This window comes from Molothrus ater (genome assembly GCF_012460135.2).
Source record: "Molothrus ater isolate BHLD 08-10-18 breed brown headed cowbird chromosome Z unlocalized genomic scaffold, BPBGC_Mater_1.1 matZ_random_MA35, whole genome shotgun sequence".
Taxonomy (NCBI): domain Eukaryota; kingdom Metazoa; phylum Chordata; class Aves; order Passeriformes; family Icteridae; genus Molothrus; species Molothrus ater.
The window spans coordinates 4,757,835-4,777,423 of NW_023416471.2; the positions used below are offsets into that span (position 1 = coordinate 4,757,835).

General features: G+C 38.3%; 1 protein-coding gene across 3 annotated transcripts in view; it reads left to right on the plus strand.

Moving 5' to 3' along the window:
• APC (APC regulator of WNT signaling pathway) overlaps window positions 1-18,224 on the plus strand; it is a 93,843-nt gene extending 75,619 nt beyond the window's left edge. For all 3 annotated transcript variants that reach the window (XM_036403174.2, XM_036403176.2, XM_036403175.2), the window contains exons 11-16: window positions 262-357; window positions 926-1,065; window positions 2,079-2,156; window positions 4,062-4,178; window positions 4,826-5,040; window positions 5,457-18,224. In XM_036403174.2, coding sequence (XP_036259067.1) covers window positions 262-357; window positions 926-1,065; window positions 2,079-2,156; window positions 4,062-4,178; window positions 4,826-5,040; window positions 5,457-12,021 — 7,211 coding nt within the window. In that variant the 3' untranslated portion in view covers window positions 12,022-18,224. The remainder of the gene's footprint in view (window positions 1-261; window positions 358-925; window positions 1,066-2,078; window positions 2,157-4,061; window positions 4,179-4,825; window positions 5,041-5,456) is intronic.
• The last annotated feature ends 1,365 nt before the right edge of the window (window positions 18,225-19,589 follow it).

Sequence of the window (19,589 nt, forward strand, 5' to 3'; positions counted from 1 at the left end):
TTTTGCACTGCAAGTTGTGTTTCTAGCTCAGCACATACATTCAGAATTCTCCCTAATTTGTTTTCAAGCATCAAATATATTTACAGTACACACTTTCTTTAGTAATGGTTTAACTAATTGTGTGTTCATGGATTACTGGGAAGATACAGACCTGACCAAAGCTGCAGCTGGTTTATTTTTAAGATTAGATTTGCTCTGGAGAACTTATGATCTAGACAAAATCACCTGGAAGGTACTAATTGTTACCTGTTTCTGGATCAGTGCCTGCTCCAGTGGATCATCAGATTTGTCCTGCAGTGTGTGTTTTGATGAAACTTTCATTTGATGAAGAACACAGACATGCAATGAATGAGCTTGGTAAGATTGGACTTGTGAAGCTTGCTAGAAGCCATTGCTAGAAACTTTGTGCATGTCACTGCATATATGGCTTTTTTTTACTAACAATTTAAGCTATTAACAGCAATTCATTTGTGTCAGTTGTTGCCCCCTAAGTGCTGAAAGCAGTTGAAATTAACTATACCATTTCCCAGTGCATAAATTATTACGTCAGTTACTGTTTTTTCTGGCATGAATTGTGAATTTCTGAAGAGTAATATTATTGTGGAAATATTTGCAATTTTACAAGTATTGGACTTAAAATTGAGACTACTTTCCAGGATGGGTGGTTTTTTGATTGGTGTTTTAGTGGCGTTTTTTATCCTGCATATGTTCTTATTTGACAGCCTGAATTTTTTTTAGTCCATGCTCAATAAATTCCATGCATGTAATTTTAGCAATTCGTATTTCTTTCTGAGCATTGTGGTTTTCAGACATTTGAGGTTTCTTCTGTACATAAAAATGCAATTTGTTCCTTGCTTCATATGTCCTGTATGTACAACATTAGAGTACAGGTATGACTGTTTTTCTTACCTGAATCTTTTTAAAGGAGGTTTGCAGGCCATTGCTGAACTGCTGCAAGTGGATTGTGAAATGTATGGACTCACAAATGATCACTACAGTGTTACCCTAAGGAGGTATGCTGGCATGGCTCTGACAAACCTGACTTTTGGAGATGTGGCAAACAAGGTGAGAACAGAACTGTAAACTTGCAGTAATTTCAGTTCATAGCTGTTTGAATTACAGCTCTCAACACAGGTGATTAAAATCTCCAGGATAGGATATTGAGTTTAAACTCAAGGCAGTTGAGTTCATATACTATCTCTATTCCATCCTGTTGCTGACAGAGAGCAGCACAAACAGAATGTTCCATCATACATCTATGGTATTGGCTCTCAAATCACTTTTGTCACTGAAAGCAAGGATTTTATCTATTGACCTGCTTTTTTAATGAGAACTAGGTTAGAACAGCACACAGTGATTTTATAGTAACTGATTCTTTCTGAGAATGTTAAATTAAAATATGTAATTGGGTCGTTTTCTGAAGTTTTCAGTTATTTAACAATACTATTACTGTCTAATGAAATTTTTCCAACCTCAATTCAGGGTAGAGCTTGCTTTTAAATATATGGAGTGTATCTGGATCACACTGGGCACCACTTCAATCATTATAAAAGAAAATTGGTTCCCCTAATTTCTGACAAAGACATTTCTTTAAACTCTAGAAACTTCCAATAGATTTGCCAGTCTGTGTATCTTAAAATAACTCAATACTGAAGACCTACCCTTCTGCTCTAGAGGGAAGAGATTTCAGCAGTAAATGGAAATAACAGACTTCAGAGAACTCAGGATTTGTTCTCTCACTAGGCAGTAGGTAACAACACATTGCTGGCTCACAGGGGTTTTTATGTGGTGCAAAGGAAAGAAGGCTTCTAAGGCAGTAAAGATCACATCCTTGAAGTGCTGTAAAAAATAAATACAAAATTTTAGCACAATTTTGCCACTTATGTATTTACACTGATAGCTGTGCTGAAATTTTTTAGTAGTTGTAAACCAAGTATTTATTGTTGACAACATATTTACTAAGATAAATAGATATGAACATATGATTTGCTTAAAATATCAAAACATTGTGCAGAAGCAGCCATCTAACCTGCTATTTAGTACTACTCACTTTCTTTTTTGATCCTGATTCCTAACAGGCTACATTATGTTCCATGAAGGGCTGCATGAGAGCTCTTGTAGCCCAGCTGAAATCTGAAAGCGAAGACTTACAGCAGGTAATGCTCTTTTGAGATAAAATACTTTTTTTGTTGTCTTATCTGCCTTAACTTTGATGTAAAATTTTTCTCATACTTCATTAATTAGGAAGTACATTCTTCTTGTAAAATGTTCTTATCTGTGGGATCACGGTCTGGGTTTTTTGTGGTTTCGTTTTTTGTAAATCATAATGCATGGGCTGCAAATTTTTTTTTTATGATTCTGATCTGTTACTGTCTGTTCTAATGGGTCCTTCTGTGTAAGGAAAACAGCCTGAAATAAAGCCTTTAGGAAGTGCTTAGGATAATCCTCAGAACTGAGAGAGCAGAACTGTTGGAACTTGTGTAAAATTACTAAATATTAAATTATAGTCAACTTTAACTAATGCTTATTGCATACAAAGTGGAACACTTCTTTAAAATAAAACCACCTTTTTCCTTGCAGTCTGACTGAATCATCTGACATAAGAGCAATTTTAAATAAAATTGACCTTACCTCTTAAAATGCTGTTAACAAAATATTCTCTCCTTAACAGGAGGAGCTCACTAGTTACAATTGAGGAAAATACTAGAATTACAACAGAGACTCTTGGATAAACTCTGTGATGTGGTATTAGGACAGGTATTGAGTATTCTTGAAAGGAGAGTCACAGCCCCATGGGCCCTCTGAACTCTGGGATGTCTCCAGCCACTGACACTTAGACACCACACAAACACACACACAGAGCATGAAATCCTCCACTCAGGACAAGTTATAAATGAGATTTAGTAAGAATATGGGATCAGTGTACTCAAAAGGCATGTCCACACAACTGTATCAGCCAATCAGCTGTTCAGACGTCACTGTGCCTTTCTGTCCCCTGTGCATTCCTGTGCTGAAAGATCACCTCAATCCATCTGTTTTCCTGCACTTGAAACCTTTGGGTTCTGCCATCCCGCAATAAGTTCTACAGTTCTAGAGTGCTCTTCCCCTGGTTCCCACAGTGTCCCACATCCCCTCTGTCCAAAATGGGCAGACAGCTGCTCCCTTTGACTCCCTTGAGTGTCACAGCCATGCCACGGGGTGGTGGGTTCCCTGGGAGAGTCCTGGGAAGAGCCTGGACAGGGCACAGTTCCCACCTGGCTTTGGGCTCCTGTGTTGCTCTGGCTGTGTTGAGGTGGGTTCTGAAGGGCTGGTGGCTCCTTGGGAGCAGCCAGGGCTGGGTGTTCCCAGGTTCTTCCATGTGCCACTGGCTCCCTGTGCTCCACTGGGTGGGTGAGCAAGGGAGCATTCACCACGTAACCTGAAAAGTTTATGCACTTCTGTGACAATGAGAACACCCATAAGCAAAAGTTTTCTATCAAATTAATTTCATGAGGAATATGCATGCTTACAGCTGCTCATGAATGGATGGAGTTTAATGTGTAATGACTGCCCACTACAGTGACAACCTATCTCAATCTAACTGCTGCCAAGTACCAGGACATCTTCTGGACATAGCTATTCTGCTTGTAAAAGGCAGAGTGTATTTTAAAAATACTTTAAAGAGCTTTATAAACATCAAAATAATCATACCACATGAGAGACAGGCAAGTGGTATTGTTCTAAGTGAAAAAAGTGAAAAAAATATTATATAAATCTCTCCTTTGAGATAATATAAGTCTAAAACAGACATAAGAATAGAGAAGCAGGAAACCTGACTTCCAATCTCTGTTTTAAGTACCAACACACAAAAGCCAATACCTTTGATCAAACTTGATGCTGAAACGTTAGACAGTCTAGCAGACAATACAACAAAAAGCAGATGTTAGCAAATTTTAGTTCAGTAACTGAACATGACCACTGTTAATTAACATAGCATTTTGATAAGTCCAGGAGGAAAGTCTGATAACCTGCTAAAAACATACCTACCTTGAAATATGTTACTTTTCTTTCTCATTTTGCAGGTCATTGCAAGTGTATTGAGGAACTTGTCCTGGCGAGCAGATGTAAACAGTAAAAAGACTCTAAGAGAAGTTGGAAGTGTGAAAGCATTGATGGAATGTGCTTTAGAAGTTAAAAAGGTATCTTCTATAAGTTATTAAATTGAATTTTTGAGAGATTGCATTTATTTTACACAAAACGCTAATATGACCATTGACCATTTTTAATAACAGCAGTTGCTGAAACAGTTGATGTGGCTCAGGTAATTTTTTCTGGAAGAAGAGTTTGATTTAACATAGCAGCAGACCACAATGGAGCAATGTCACCTCAAAACTAGTATTGATCTGATTTTATTTATGAGGGTTGACTGCTTTTGCTTTTCAGTTTCATGAGCTGTGCTGTTAAAATAGTCTTTTTTATAATTTTGTCATTTAATAAAAGCTCTTTTGAGTTAGTTAGTAGGCATCTACAACTTTTTTGGTATGTAGATGAGAGTATATTCCATCCCAGAGACTGCTGCCAACTGTTCTTCAAGCCCTTCTATCATTGTGACAGCAAACAAGTATTGAGGCACATATTTCTGATACTTCTGAGGCAGGCAGTACCAAATCCATGGCTGAAGGAAGGAGCAAAGTAAACAAAATACATGTGCACTGCTGCCTGCACCTTACCACCCCAGAAAACAGAATTGGAGCGTACACAGCTCCTTGAAGCTAACTTAATGAAGTTTCTGAGAGCTTAAGGTCAATAGCTCAAAACTTCTCCTGTCATGTTGCTGTTTTCCTAGGAATCCACCCTGAAAAGCGTTCTGAGTGCCTTATGGAATTTGTCAGCTCACTGCACTGGGAATAAAGCTGACATATGTGCTGTTGATGGTGCTCTTGCATTTCTGGTTGGCACACTGACATACCGGAGCCAAACAAACACTTTAGCCATCATAGAAAGTGGAGGAGGAATACTAAGAAATGTTTCTAGCCTAATTGCTACTAATGAGGACCATAGGTGGGTACACTTCTGACAATTTTAATTGTTCTACATGTATATTTATTAGATAGTTTCTATGACCAAGCCTTAATATGAATGCATGTATTAAGTATAGTAATTAAAAACAGTTAATTTGTAGTACATTTGATGAAGTGGGTATTTCACTTAGATAACAGGAATGTGCAAACAGATTAAGAGCTGCTGCTTGCTAATGATGAACTGTACTAAAAGCTAACTATTCATATTTGTAATAGGATTTTGTTAGCATTCAGATAAAAGCTAGTGGAAATACAAGTTATTTGCACAGGAGAATTCCTAATTATCCTTTGTAAGGGCAAAACTAATTTCTAGAAGAATAGGTTTCTGTTTTGCTTTGTCTCTTATCCTTTTGAAATGCCACTTACAGATGTTTGTTTTCAATTACTCAACCCCAGGCAAATCTTGCGAGAGAACAGCTGCTTACAAACCTTGTTACAACACTTGAAGTCACACAGTTTGACAATAGTTAGTAACGCATGTGGGACCCTGTGGAATCTCTCTGCTCGAAATGCAAAGGATCAGGAGGCGCTGTGGGACATGGGAGCCGTGAGCATGCTGAAAAACCTGATTCACTCTAAACACAAAATGATAGCCATGGGTAGTGCTGCAGCTCTACGGAACCTCATGGCAAACAGGCCAGCAAAGTACAAAGATGCTAACATCATGTCTCCAGGATCAAGCCTCCCATCCCTCCATGTCAGAAAGCAAAAGGCACTAGAAGCAGAATTAGATGCTCAGCATTTATCAGAGACTTTTGACAACATTGATAACTTAAGCCCGAAAGCATCTCACCGCAATAAGCAGAGACATAAGCAAAATATATACAGTGAGTATGTGCTGGATGCCAGCCGCCACGACGATGGGGTGTGCAGGTCAGAGAGCTTTAATGCTGGCAATGTGACTGTGCTCTCACCATATACCGTAAATACTACGGTATTGCCTGCCTCCTCCTCTTCCAATAGAGGAAACACAGAAAATTCTCGGTCTGAGAAAGACAGGAGTGTTGAAAGGGATCGAACAGTAGGTTTAAATACCTATCATCAAGCTGCAGAGAGTACTGGGAGTTCCTCTAAGAGAATAGGAATGCAGATTTCTACTGCTGCAGCTCAGATTGCCAAAGTTATGGAAGAAGTAACAAGCATGCACATTCCACAGGAAGACAGAAGTTCTGGTTCCACTTCTGAAATACACTGTTTGACAGAAGACAGAAATGCCCAGAGGAGATCAGCCTCTACCCATACTCACTCAAATACATACTTTCCAAAATCTGAGAACTCAAACAGGACATGTCCTGTGCCTTATACAAAAATGGAATACAAAAGAGCTTCAAATGATAGTTTAAATAGTGTCAGCAGCAGCGATGGCTATGGTAAAAGAGGCCAAATGAAACCTTCCATTGAGTCTTACTCCGAAGATGATGAAAGCAAATTCTGTAGTTATGGCCAATATCCAGCTGACTTGGCACACAAGATTCATAGTGCAAATCACATGGATGACAATGATGGAGAACTAGACACTCCTATTAATTATAGTCTTAAATATTCAGATGAGCAGTTAAATTCTGGAAGGCAAAGTCCCTCCCAGAATGAAAGATGGGCAAGGCCTAAGCATATAATAGATGATGAAATAAAACAAAATGAGCAAAGACAGTCAAGGAACCAAAATGCAGCCTACCCTGTGTATACTGAAAGTGGAGAGGATAAACACATGAAATATCAGACACCTTTTGGACAGCAAGAGTGTGTTTCTTCCTTTAGATCAAGAGGATCCAGTGGCTCAGATCAGAACAGAGTAGGCCCAGCTCTTGGAATGAATCAGAAAGTAAACCAGTCTTTGTGCCAGGTTGATGATTATGATGATGATAAGCCAACCAACTATAGTGAACGTTATTCTGAGGAGGAACAACATGAAGAGGAAGACAGACCAACTAATTACAGCATAAAGTACAATGAAGAGGAACAGCATGTTGATCAGCCTATTGATTATAGTTTAAAATATTCAACAGAAGTTCCAGCACCTTCTCAGAAGCCATCTTTTACTATTCCAAAGACTTCTTCAGTGCAACTCAGTAAAACTGACCATATTGCCCCAAGCAGTGGGAGCACATCAGCCCCCTCAGCTGGTTCAAAGAGGCAGAACCAGCTTCACCCAAGCTCTGCACAGAGCAGAAGTGGTCATGCACAGAAGAACGCCTCGTGTAAGACTCCCTCTATTAATCAGGAAACTATACAAACTTACTGTGTGGAAGATACACCAATATGTTTTTCAAGGTGTAGCTCTTTGTCATCCTTGTCATCAGCTGAAGATGAAATAGGACGTGATCAATCTGCACGTGGCACAGATGCCAATAACACACTGCAGATTGCAGAACTGAAGGAGAACAGTGGGGCTCTACCTACAGAAGGTGCAGCAAGTGAAATCACATCAACAGCACAACACATCAGAACAAAATCCACTAGACTTCAGACTTCTAGCTTGTCTCCTTCTGATTCCTCTAGACATAAAGCTGTTGAATTTTCTTCAGGTGCCAAATCTCCCTCAAAGAGTGGTGCCCAAACTCCTAAAAGCCCACCAGAACACTATGTACAGGAAACACCACTCATGTTCAGCAGATGTACTTCTGTAAGTTCCCTGGATAGTTTTGAAAGCCGTTCAATTGCTAGTTCAGTTCAAAGTGAGCCTTGCAGTGGAATAGTAAGTGGTATTATAAGTCCCAGTGACCTTCCAGACAGCCCTGGACAAACAATGCCTCCAAGTAGAAGTAAAACACCACCGCCTGCTCAAGGAGGTCAAGTTAAAAGAGAGGTACCTAAAGGAAAAGCATCTACTACAGAGAAAAGAGAGCCTGGTCCTAGACAGGCAGCTGTAAATGCAGCTGTTCAAAGAGTTCAGGTACTGCCAGATGCTGATACACTATTACATTTTGCCACAGAAAGCACACCGGATGGGTTTTCTTGCTCTTCTAGCCTGAGTGCTCTGAGCCTTGATGAGCCATTTATACAGAAGGATGCAGAGTTAAGAATTATGCCTCCAGTTCATGAAAATGAGCATGGAAATGAAGCAGAACCTGAACAGTCAGATGATACTAAGGATAACCAGGAGAAGAAACCAGAGAAGCCAGCTGAAGCAGAAAAAGACATTCTGGATGATTCTGATGATGATATTGAAATCCTGGAAGCGTGTATTATTTCTGCAATGCCAACGAAGTCTTCACGCAAAGCCAAAAAGCCTTCTCAAGCGTCTGCTCCGAAAATACCTCCTCCTGTAGCCAGAAAGCCTAGCCAGTTGCCAGTTTACAAACTTTTGCCTTCACAAAGCAGACTGCAATCACAAAAGCACGTGACTTTTACACCAGGAGATGATATGCCACGGGTATATTGTGTTGAGGGTACACCAATAAATTTTTCAACAGCTACATCTCTGAGTGACTTGACAATAGAATCCCCCCCAAGTGAGCTGGCCAATGCAGACAATGTGGGTGTGGGAGCGGAGTCAGGGGAGTTTGAAAAGCGGGACACCATTCCTACAGAAGGCAGAAGTACTGATGATTCTCAGAGAGCAAAAAGCTCAGTTGTGACTCCCCTTAGCCTGGATGACGACAAAACAGAAGAGGGTGATATTCTAGCTGAGTGCATTAACTCAGCTATGCCAAAAGGAAAAAGTCATAAACCTTTCAGAGTGAAGAAGATAATGGATCAAATTCAACAAGCATCTTCATCTCCAAGTAATAAAAACCAACCAGAAGGTGAGAAAAAGAAGCCAACATCACCAGTAAAGCCTGTTTCCCAAAACAATGAATACAGAGCACGTGTGCGAAAAAGCATAGAACCCAAAAGCAATGCTAGTAATGAAAGAGGCTATCTAGAGAACAGAGATGCAAAGAAACAGAACCTTAAAAATAATTCAAGAGAGATTCATGACAAATTGCCAAATAATGAAGAGCGTGCAAGAGGAAGCTTTGCATTTGATTCCCCTCATCATTATACGCCTATTGAGGGAACTCCTTACTGTTTTTCACGGAATGATTCCCTGAGTTCATTAGATTTTGATGATGATGATGTTGACCTTTCAAGGGAGAAGGCAGAATTAAGAAAAGGAAAAGAAGGAAAGGAAATTGAAAGTAAAGAGTGCTCTAATGCAGAACAGTCTTCAAATCAGCAGCCAAGTAATAGGACACAAGTTTGTCAAAAACACCCAATGGGCAGAAGCCAGACAAAGACTTTCTCTCAGTCAACTAAAGATATTCCAGACAGAGGAGCAGCTACGGATGAAAAAATGCAGAATTTTGCTATTGAAAACACACCTGTTTGTTTTTCTCGCAATTCATCTCTTAGCTCCCTCAGTGATATTGATCAAGAAAACAATAACAACAAAGAAGGGGAACCTCCAAAACGTCCTGAGGCTCCTGAGCCACAGGTGGAATCCAACAGACCACAGACTTCTGGTTATGCACCTAAATCATTTCATGTTGAAGATACTCCTGTGTGCTTCTCTAGAAACAGCTCTCTGAGTTCTCTTAGCATTGACTCAGAAGATGATCTTCTGCAGGAGTGCATTAGTTCTGCTATGCCTAAAAAGAAAAAGCCCTCAAGAATGAAGAGTGATAGTGAAAAAAATAATTCCAGAAACACAGGTGGTATACTAGCAGAAGATTTAACACTGGATTTAAGAGAGATACAGAGGCCAGATTCAGAACATGGTTTTTCACCTGATTCAGAAAACTTTGACTGGAAAGCTATACAAGAAGGTGCAAATTCTATAGTTAGTAGCTTGCATCAAGCTGCAGCTGCTGCATCGCTGTCTAGACAAGCTTCATCAGACTCTGACTCTATCCTTTCATTAAAATCTGGTATTTCTCTAGGGTCACCATTTCATCTTACCCCAGACCAAGAAGAAAAACCTTTCACTAGTAATAAAGGTCCAAGAATTATTAAGCCAGGAGAGAAGAGTACACTGGAGTCTAAAAAAGTAGAATCAGAAAGTAGGGGAATCAAAGGAGGGAAGAAAGTGTATAAAAGTATGATCACAGGAAAAGCACGCTCTAATTCAGAAGTTTCAAGTTTGAAGCAACCACAACAGACAAGTGTGCCTTCAATTTCACGTGGCAGAACAATGATCCATATTCCAGGGGTTCGAAATAGTTCTTCAAGTACTAGTCCTGTTTCGAAAAAAGGACCCCCTCTCAAAAACATGAATTCCAAGAGTCCCAGTGAAGGCCAGAGTTTGACTAGTTCTCCAAGAGGAGCCAAATCATCAGTGAAACCTGAGCCAGCTCCTGTGACTAGGCAGCCATCAGGGTTGAACCAGAGTGGATCAAGTAAAGGACCTTCTAGATCAGGATCTAGAGACTCCACTCCTTCTAGACCTCAACAGCAGCCATTAAGTAGGCCTCTGCAATCTCCTGGACGAAGCTCCATTTCCCCAGGAAGAAATGGTATTAGTCCTCCCAACAAACTATCACAGTTGCCAAGAACATCATCTCCTAGCACGGCTTCAACTAAATCCTCAAGTTCAGGTAGAATGTCATACACACCACCAGGCAGGCAGATGAGCCAGCAAAACCTTACAAAGCAAACTGCCTTACCTAAGAGTACCAGTAGCATTCCACGAAGTGAATCTGCTTCAAAGGGGTTAAACCAAACTCTCAGTGCTGGTGGATCAAACAAAAAGACTGACCTATCCAGAATGCCATCCACAAAGTCTAGTGGAAGTGAATCTGACAGATCTGAGAGACCTGTTCTCGTTCGTCAGTCAACTTTCATTAAAGAGGCTCCAAGCCCTACTCTGAGACGGAAATTAGAAGAGTCAGCTTCATTTGAATCTCTGTCACCTTCCAGGCCAGATTCTCCCACAAGGTCCCAACTACAGACCCCAGTTTTAAGTCCTTCTCTTCCTGATATGTCTTTATCCACTCATTCACCTGTCCAGAGTGGTGGTTGGCGAAAATTAGCCCCTAATCAGAGCCCTACCATAGAATATGATGGGAGACCAGCAAAGCGTCATGACATAGCTCGTTCCCATTCTGAGAGTCCATCTAGGCTGCTGATCAACAGATCAGGAACGTGGAAGCGTGAGCACAGTAAGCATTCCTCATCACTTCCTCGTGTAAGCACTTGGCGGAGAACTGGAAGTTCCTCCTCAATTCTGTCAGCTTCTTCAGAATCCAGTGAAAAGGCAAAAAGTGAAGATGAAAAGCAGCATGGAGGTTCTCTCCCTGGACACAAGCAAAGCAAAGAAAGCCAAGCACCAGCAAAAGGTACTTGGAGAAAAATAAAAGAAAATGAAATTCCTCAGATAATGAATGATCCTCAGCATTCTTCTTCAGGTGCTGCAAATGGCTCTGATTCCAAAACCCTCATCTATCAGATGGCTCCAGCTGTCTCTAAGACAGAGGATGTGTGGGTGAGGATAGAGGACTGCCCAATTAACAACCCTCGATCTGGAAGGTCCCCAACTGGAAATACTCCCCCTGTTATTGACAGTATTTCAGAGAAAGGGGGTATGAATGGTAAAGATCCTAAAGAGATTCAAGAAAAGCAAACCCCAGGGAATGGAGGTGGTCCTGTTCGTACCGTTGGCTTAGAAAACCGTCTGAACTCTTTCTTTCAGATAGACAGTCCAGACAAGAAAGGCACTGAAACAAAGCCTCTGCAGAATAATCCCGTTCCTGCACCAGAAATTAATGAAAGTACTGTTAGCGAGCGTACTCCGTTCAGTTCCAGTAGCTCAAGCAAGCACAGCTCCCCCATCGGTGCTGTGGCAGCAAGGGTGACTCCTTTCAACTACAACCCGAGCCGCAGGAAGAGCAGCATGGACAATAGCTCTGCTCGGCCCTCACAGATACCAACCCCGGTGAATAACAGCACCAAGAAACGTGACACCAAGTCTGAAAACACTGACTCCAGTGGAACACAAAGCCCTAAACGTCACTCTGGCTCTTACCTGGTAACTTCTGTTTAAGTGCAACAAAAAGCAAAACTGATGTATTATATACAGCAGCTACTTAGAAACTTTGTTTCAAATGAAACAAGAAAAATGGGGATTGATTTTTTTGTTTGTTTGTTTGTTTTGTTTTGTTTTTATTTGTTGTAAATAGCTTTGATTCCTGTTAGATGGTCCTTGTTCTGGAAGCCATATTTGATAGTATACTTTGTCTCCACTGGTGATATTTTGCAGGAATACCTGATTGACAGTTTGGAATAAAATTGCTAAAGCAAGTGTATTTGTACAGTATGTTTAACATGTATTCCCATGTTTAACATGCATCTCATCCCATTATCCTTTGAATATTGCTTATCATTGAAATAGAATAGCACAATAGAAATGATGCAGTCATATTGCTTTACCAATAATTTCTAGATTACAGACCAACTAAACTACATCAGGGAAGAATTGGTATTATTTATGCAAAAAAAAATATATTCATGTTTAGTATTTGTGAGTTCATCTAACCCAATAATTAATCATGTGGCTGTGAAATTCACAGTAATATGGTTTCCGCTGAACAAGCTTTCCTAGCCTGCTTTTCTGCATGAATGGAGCTGATGGTTCATTTTATGAAGTAATGATTAACATTTCTGTGGTCACATAATGTGCATAGATAGTTATGGTGTAACAATTTACACTTTCTTTGTGCTCTGAAAAAGAAAAAAAAAACAACAAAAAAACAACTGTGTAACTGTAAAACCTTGAACAAAATTATTTTACCTGAATTAGATTTTATCTTAAAGTAGGTAGATTTTTTTTGCTATGCTGTAACTTGTTGTATATTCTGGTATTTGAGGTGAGATGGCTGCTCTTTTATTAATGAGACGTGGGTGATGTCTCAACAGAGACTAAAATGAACATTTCAGAATAAATTATTACTATATGTAAGTTGTGTGTGTTACTTCTGCATTACATAAAAATACAGGATTTTACTTTGAGATGTCACCATATAATGTGGTTGTATGCACTTAACACTTAAGGCCTGATTTGGGATAATCCTGCACCTCCAATATCTGTTCTTCCTTATCACTGGCAAATGGCTGTTGTAGGATGCTTTTAACATTTGCAAGATCAGGCCCTACGTCTTCTGTAATATATTTGTAATTGAAACAGTTTCACACATCTCAGGTGCATAACAAGGCTAAAGGCAGGGTATTTCCAGTAGCCACGCAGTATAATTGTTCTCACGACTGAAAGCCTGAAACAATATTGTATCTATACAAATAATATTTGTAAAACAAAACATTTTTTGATTGGGGATATAATGTAGAATGTGAAATAGTGACTATAAGATGAAATTTTGCTTCTATTTGCGCTCTCTATGGGTTTTTTTTTTTAATTTATTTATTTTTAAAAAAATTATGAAGGGAAAAATATCACAAGAATCCCATGGCAGCAAGAAATTTGTTACCATAGTAGAAAAATAATTTTATGCAAAACATGACATGTGCTGCCTCAAGCCTTTTTGATGCAAATATAGACTGTGCTAGAACAATGCTGAAAATAAACCAGATTTGTGCTTTAAAAATATAAATATAGTCTGAATTTAGATGAGGATTACTTCAAAGTAGTAACATGAGAGAACAGAACATTAACCATTCTGTGCATGTTTAAACAAACCATGAAATGAAATGGTATATCAGTTTCGTTGTATCTCGACTGGATTGTCTAAAGGTAGCTTTCTAAATAACTGGTATGTCAGAATGCCCTGATTTCAGGAAGCCTGAAATAGAGCAATTTACCTTTATGGTAGCTTTAACACAGTTGCAGAGTGTATCACTTCTGTGGCTTTTGTACTTCTGATACTGAAATGAATCAGTTTAATTCATTATAAATCACGCACTGATTTAGGAACACAATCAAGACATTATGAGCAGACAGAAGTCAATTTATATAGAAGCCAGTACCAAAATACCTATCTGGGAGAAGTGGTATCTTACTTGCTCTTTTGTTCTTTGCTTCCTGTCAGATTTTCTTAGAGACATGCCATGTTCCTGTATCATCTTATGAACCTGTTAAGAAGCAGCACTCCTCGTGTTAGCATTTGAAATATTTTGCATACAAGCATCTTCATTAAACTTCTAATATAAATGAATATTTAGTGTCCTTTTAAAGATGAGATAGAAACAGATTATGGCATGTGTTTAAAGTCAGGACTTCCTGCTGGAGTAGAATATGGAGCTCCATCCTTGAGTTTTAAATGAAAGACCACTTTTGTTCTACATGTTTTGATTTTTTTTCTTTTTTATCATTATTTTGTGCTGGGCTTTTAACAACTAATACAAAAATATACGACATAATCCAGAATAGTTGTTTAACACCGGCATTACATATTTGTCCTGTCAATTAAAGAATTAAAGGTGAACTCAGTCTCAGAAAAGAAATTCTGGTTTCAGTTCTGTTACTGAAAAACTACTGAAATCGTTTTTTTAATCAGAAGAACGTGAAACTATAAATAACTGTATGCGTATCAAACACCAGAATGTCTTTGAAAATTATAGTGGCTTCTTGATATAGACTTGGGGATACTTCATGATCATTATAATTGGAAAGTTTCTCTTAGTATCCACTTAAGTAAACCTATATTTGTAGCAAAGACAAGCTAGAGAAACTTTCCAACTATAAGGGTAGTGATACACTAAAATATGCTTCCCATGGGAGTTGTTAAATTTCCATTATAGAAGTTTTAAGAAGAGGTTTATGAAACATCTCATAGGGATGGACTGTAGTATATTTCATATTGCCTGTGTGCAGAGATGGGTGATCTTTTGAAATCTCTTCCAGATCTACATTTCTCTGATTCTTTATCTAAAATACTTAGTATCCACTAAGAGCCTTTCAGAATATTTAAAGACATCCATGATGTTTGATTTATGATGGGGATATAAAGTTATATTCTTTAAGCTTAACTAAAAAACAGATCCAAGAAATATAAAATCAAAGATACAAAAAATGGTTGCAATAAGTATATTTGGTCTTGGATTTTGTTAATGATGTCAGAGTCACAATAGTCAGATTTGATTTATGCTGCTAAAGATAACCTCTTGTTCCTTGGTTTTATTTGTACGAAGTTGCCACAGCAGGTAAGAGGACATTATTTATGTCAAGGCAAAACAAAGAATAGCAAGGAGTTAAGGAAACCAAGACTCAATTTACTGTTCTGGGATGCACTGCCTTTCTTTCTACCAATTTTGGTATAATTTTTTGTGACTTATGCTCAGACCTTTATTTGTCCTTGAATTAGCTTATTGTATCTAGTGCATACCAAACTTACACTTCAAAATTAGTTTATACTGAAAAATAACCATAAAGCTCATTTCAGACTGTCTTCTAGCTTTGTCCTCTTGGTGTGAAAAGCAGAGATCTGACCTCCCCATAATTTGTAATTAGTTCACTTTTTAAAATGTACTTCCATTTTAGTTTCTTGCAGTGTGCCACAGTTAAGGTTACTGCTCAATTTCTGTGTAAGCTCTTCTGACTAAATATTGCAGTCTTTAAAGGGGAATTAATCTATTTCTATTTTTCATGTGCAGTTCTCTATTGAGAGTATTTTCTCTTGAAAGATTAAAGATAATACAGCTCTGTCAGATATGACAGCTTAAAAATTGAAAGCCTTGCCATGGTTTCTGGATGAGACTGGAGTATTATTTCAAGTAGGCTTTGGCTGCAGAATACAAGCATAGTTTATGCTATAAATGTCAGTAAGCTGCAGTATTCTTCAACATAGACAAATACCTTTGATGGCTTTGGGAGGTTAGCTGCACTGTCTTTGGTAAAGGAGGAGGGAGATAAAAAGGACAGTTTCAGTGAGTCATGTTGTCCTAGGGATGTACTTTCCTTTTTTCCTCAGTAAATTACATAAGCTGTACCAGAGAGAGAACAGCTTATGCACAAATTAATGAGGCATTATTTTGAAGTATACCAGTAGACCACAAAACTGCATAACCCTTGCCTGATAATCTGAAAACTGAATTATTTGATGTCTACTTTGGAGTACTTCATAGCTGTCCATCCCCTTGATCCCCTTAACAGAAGTTGATATTACCAACAAAGATAACTGTGTTAGCTTCCTCTTTCTTCTTAAGGATAATAATCCATACTATTTCTAGAACTGAAGAAATGGCATGTGCTGTTCAAAGAAGTTTTCTTCTGCATTCCATGCTTCTGGCTATGAATCCTGGCTCTTACATGACCATTCACTTGCTCACCTCTTACCTTCTACCCTGATGGGGTTAGTAGGATTAGTGCTGCTTGGAAATGCTGAAATTGCTCACTGCATAGTTGGACAAGTGCCACCTGAGCCAGCAAAAAAGTAAACAAAACAGCTAGGGCTGGTTGACAGAGGTTGGGATAGTTTACTTTATAGGAGATCATTGGATTGAGCCATTACAGGCAATTTTAAGCCTATGTGCCAAGTTTCAGACCTTCACCCATTTTGATGCAGCAAAAGCAAATTGAAGTTGGGTTTTTTTGTTTTTTTTTTTGGTTTGGGTTTTTTGGGGTTTTTTTTACTGAATTTTTGCCTAATGACCTCTAGTGCTTTGCATTTAAGTACCTTATATTCGGGTAAATCCTCAATCCTGAAATTCTGACAACTTAACTTCAGAAGTATTACATCAGTATATGGATGTGGAAAAGATACATTTCTTCATCAAAAATCTGCCCCCCCCCTTCAAAAAAAATTCTACCACTTGTAAACTTCTGGGAGACTTGTTTTAGATTTGCAATATTAAATTCAATGCAGTAAATCAGTAAATCCTTCCAGTGAAAAGATTTATTGCAACTATTTCTTTCCCAGAAGAGGCTTGAAGAGGGAGATAACATCTCCCTTTCTTAATGAGGTCAGTATTGTAGGGATGATCTGGAAAATGTTTAGGTGGACTCTTCATACAAGGAAGTTGTAGTTACTAGTTACTAGATGCCTCCCAAATGTCCTTCCCATCTAACTTTCATGAAATAGTACAAACAGCCATAGGAGCATCACTAAAAATCACGTATAGACTTCCACCTAAATATAACTTCCTACATCTACTGTAATGCCTTGCAAAGTTAGACCCACCTGTGCGACAGCTTTGTTCTTGATGAGATGTGTGATTTGGATGAAGCTGTGAATCAGAAGTGAAGTGTCAGTTAATGTAAAGCATGACTTTCTCCACATGTTTAAAACTGAGGAACTTTTCGATACCAAATTACCCAAGTGTATTCGCTCTCTGGTTCCACAGCCATCTCCTTTGCACTTTGACATTTAACCAGAAGAGATGCTCGTTTTTAATTTCATTTCAGATCACATGTAGAAATAAGATTCCTGCATCATAGTTTCCTATATGCAGAATAACAGTTTGTATCTGTAAATGTGTTTATAGAGAATGTTACGTAGCTAAGGTTGAGTTTTTAGTCAGAATGGTAAGTTAACTGCTTACGTGTGTTGTGTTTGGTTACATATTGGAAGTGCAAGGGAATGTGGTGTGGTGCTTTAAGAGTTCACAACATAATTAATGCAGGTGTCAATTAACTTGTGATGCCAAGATGAATTTTCTGCTGTGAAGTTTCAGTTTACCAGATATGCTGTTTACTTACTCTAAGATTGGGGAACACCTCCCTAGTAGTTTTGCAAATTACCTTTCTTAAGAAATTTCCACACAGTTACAGGCTTATGTATTAGTGAATTTCTGCCACTTCAAGATTTAAAGAAATTATTCAAATTTTGCTCTTTTGTGAAAACATCCTCTGCTTAAGTGGCTGTAGAATTGCAATTAGAATATCAGAAAGGTGTAGAGGGAGCTAGTTCCCTCAGTAAAATGCACTTCTGTCCAGAGCTCAAGCCATACGTACAAACACAGTATATCCAATGCCATCCTTTCTGGTAGGATCTAACATGAATAAAGCTTGTGCTGGTTCTCTGCAAGTAAACTGTCATCCTTTGAGATCAGATGAATTTGCCCACCTGTAAGTGTTGTTTCTCTTGAACAAACTTGGCCCACAATTATCTTTCCTTCAATTTTGTTGTTTGCTTCTGCCTGAGATGCATTACTGTTTATATCCTAACTCTGTAATTAATTCTTTCTTCAATTATTCTAATGTATTTTGTTTCACAGTATACTTATTCTGAATTTAGTCTTGCTATGCATAATTTATTTATTACTTGCAGTGTTACATAAAATTTCCTCCTGATTGCACCTTGTCAGAGTGGAATTGTTTTCTTGGCTACTACTGAAAGTTAGGTGTCTGTCCACTGTGTTAGAAATATGATTTCATTTAAAAAGGAATTTGTTGTTTAAGATACTTCAGTAATTCAGTGTATCAGAACAAATGCTCTAAAAAAACCCCATGCATTTTCATTTTAGAGATACCTGCATTTCAGATAAATAAGTGGAAAAAAGAACCTTGAAAACCTGGTTCACCTGTAGAGTTCTTTGTTCTCTTCCATGTTTCACCTTAGAAGGAATTGCACAAAACAAAATCTAGTTCTGACACAATATAATTCCATAATCCCTCTATTACTTACCAAAGTTTCACAAGGCTTATTTCATTATGACTTATAAGCATAGCAGAGACTAATTACAAAAGTCTTTTTTTCCTGTAAAGAATGAATTCTTTAGTCCCTGATTAGACTATTAAAGGACCTAAGTTGATTAATTCCCAACACACATACACATATATACTAATTTCAGGACTGATTTTCAAGTTGTTCTAGGAAAAAAAAAAAAAAGCACTTAAATCTTTGTTTATTTGCAGAAAATTGCTTTGCCAGAAATTTAAATGTTTTATTAAAAATAAGATTTTTAAAAGCATTATAATTATCACCTGCAATTTAAAATCAGTAGGGATCACGAAAACAAGGAGACTTTGAGTGATGATTATATTAAATACAAATGAAGGTAGGCTAAGCCTAATTATGCCCTTTTTTCTCTAACAGTCCTCTATGCAAAAAGCACATTGGTAGCAGGGAAGGACTTGTACATCTTACCTGACTATTGCTAAGGTCTGGGATGGCACACATTCACACTGGAAGTAACTGTGGAAGAACACACAAATAGATGTAAAAGTTAAGCCATAAAAATGAGTTATAAGAAAACTCCCAATTTTTATTATTTTTGTAGTAGAATTTTGTTATTCCACTGAATGATGAAAAGGAATTGGCATCCTTTTTTTCCAACTACACTGAGCAGCTGAAAGGCTGTGATGGAGTATTTGACACTTTTAAGTGTTTTATGTGACATTGTTTAACCACAGTTGGCAATCAAACACTACCCAGCCACTCACTCCCCTCTTATGGGATGGGGGAGACAATCAGAAGAGTAAAAATTAGAAAACTGTAGATTCAGATAAGGACAGTTGAATAAACAGGAAAGGAAGAAAATTACGATGATGATGATGATGATGATAATAACAATAATAGAGAATCTACAAAACCAGTGAGTCACGATACAGTTGCTTACCATTTGCTGACTGATTTCTAGGCAATCCCTGAGCATGGCCTCCAGCCCACCTTCTCCACAGGTATATCCTCAGCATGATGCCATAAGGTCTGGAACTATCAT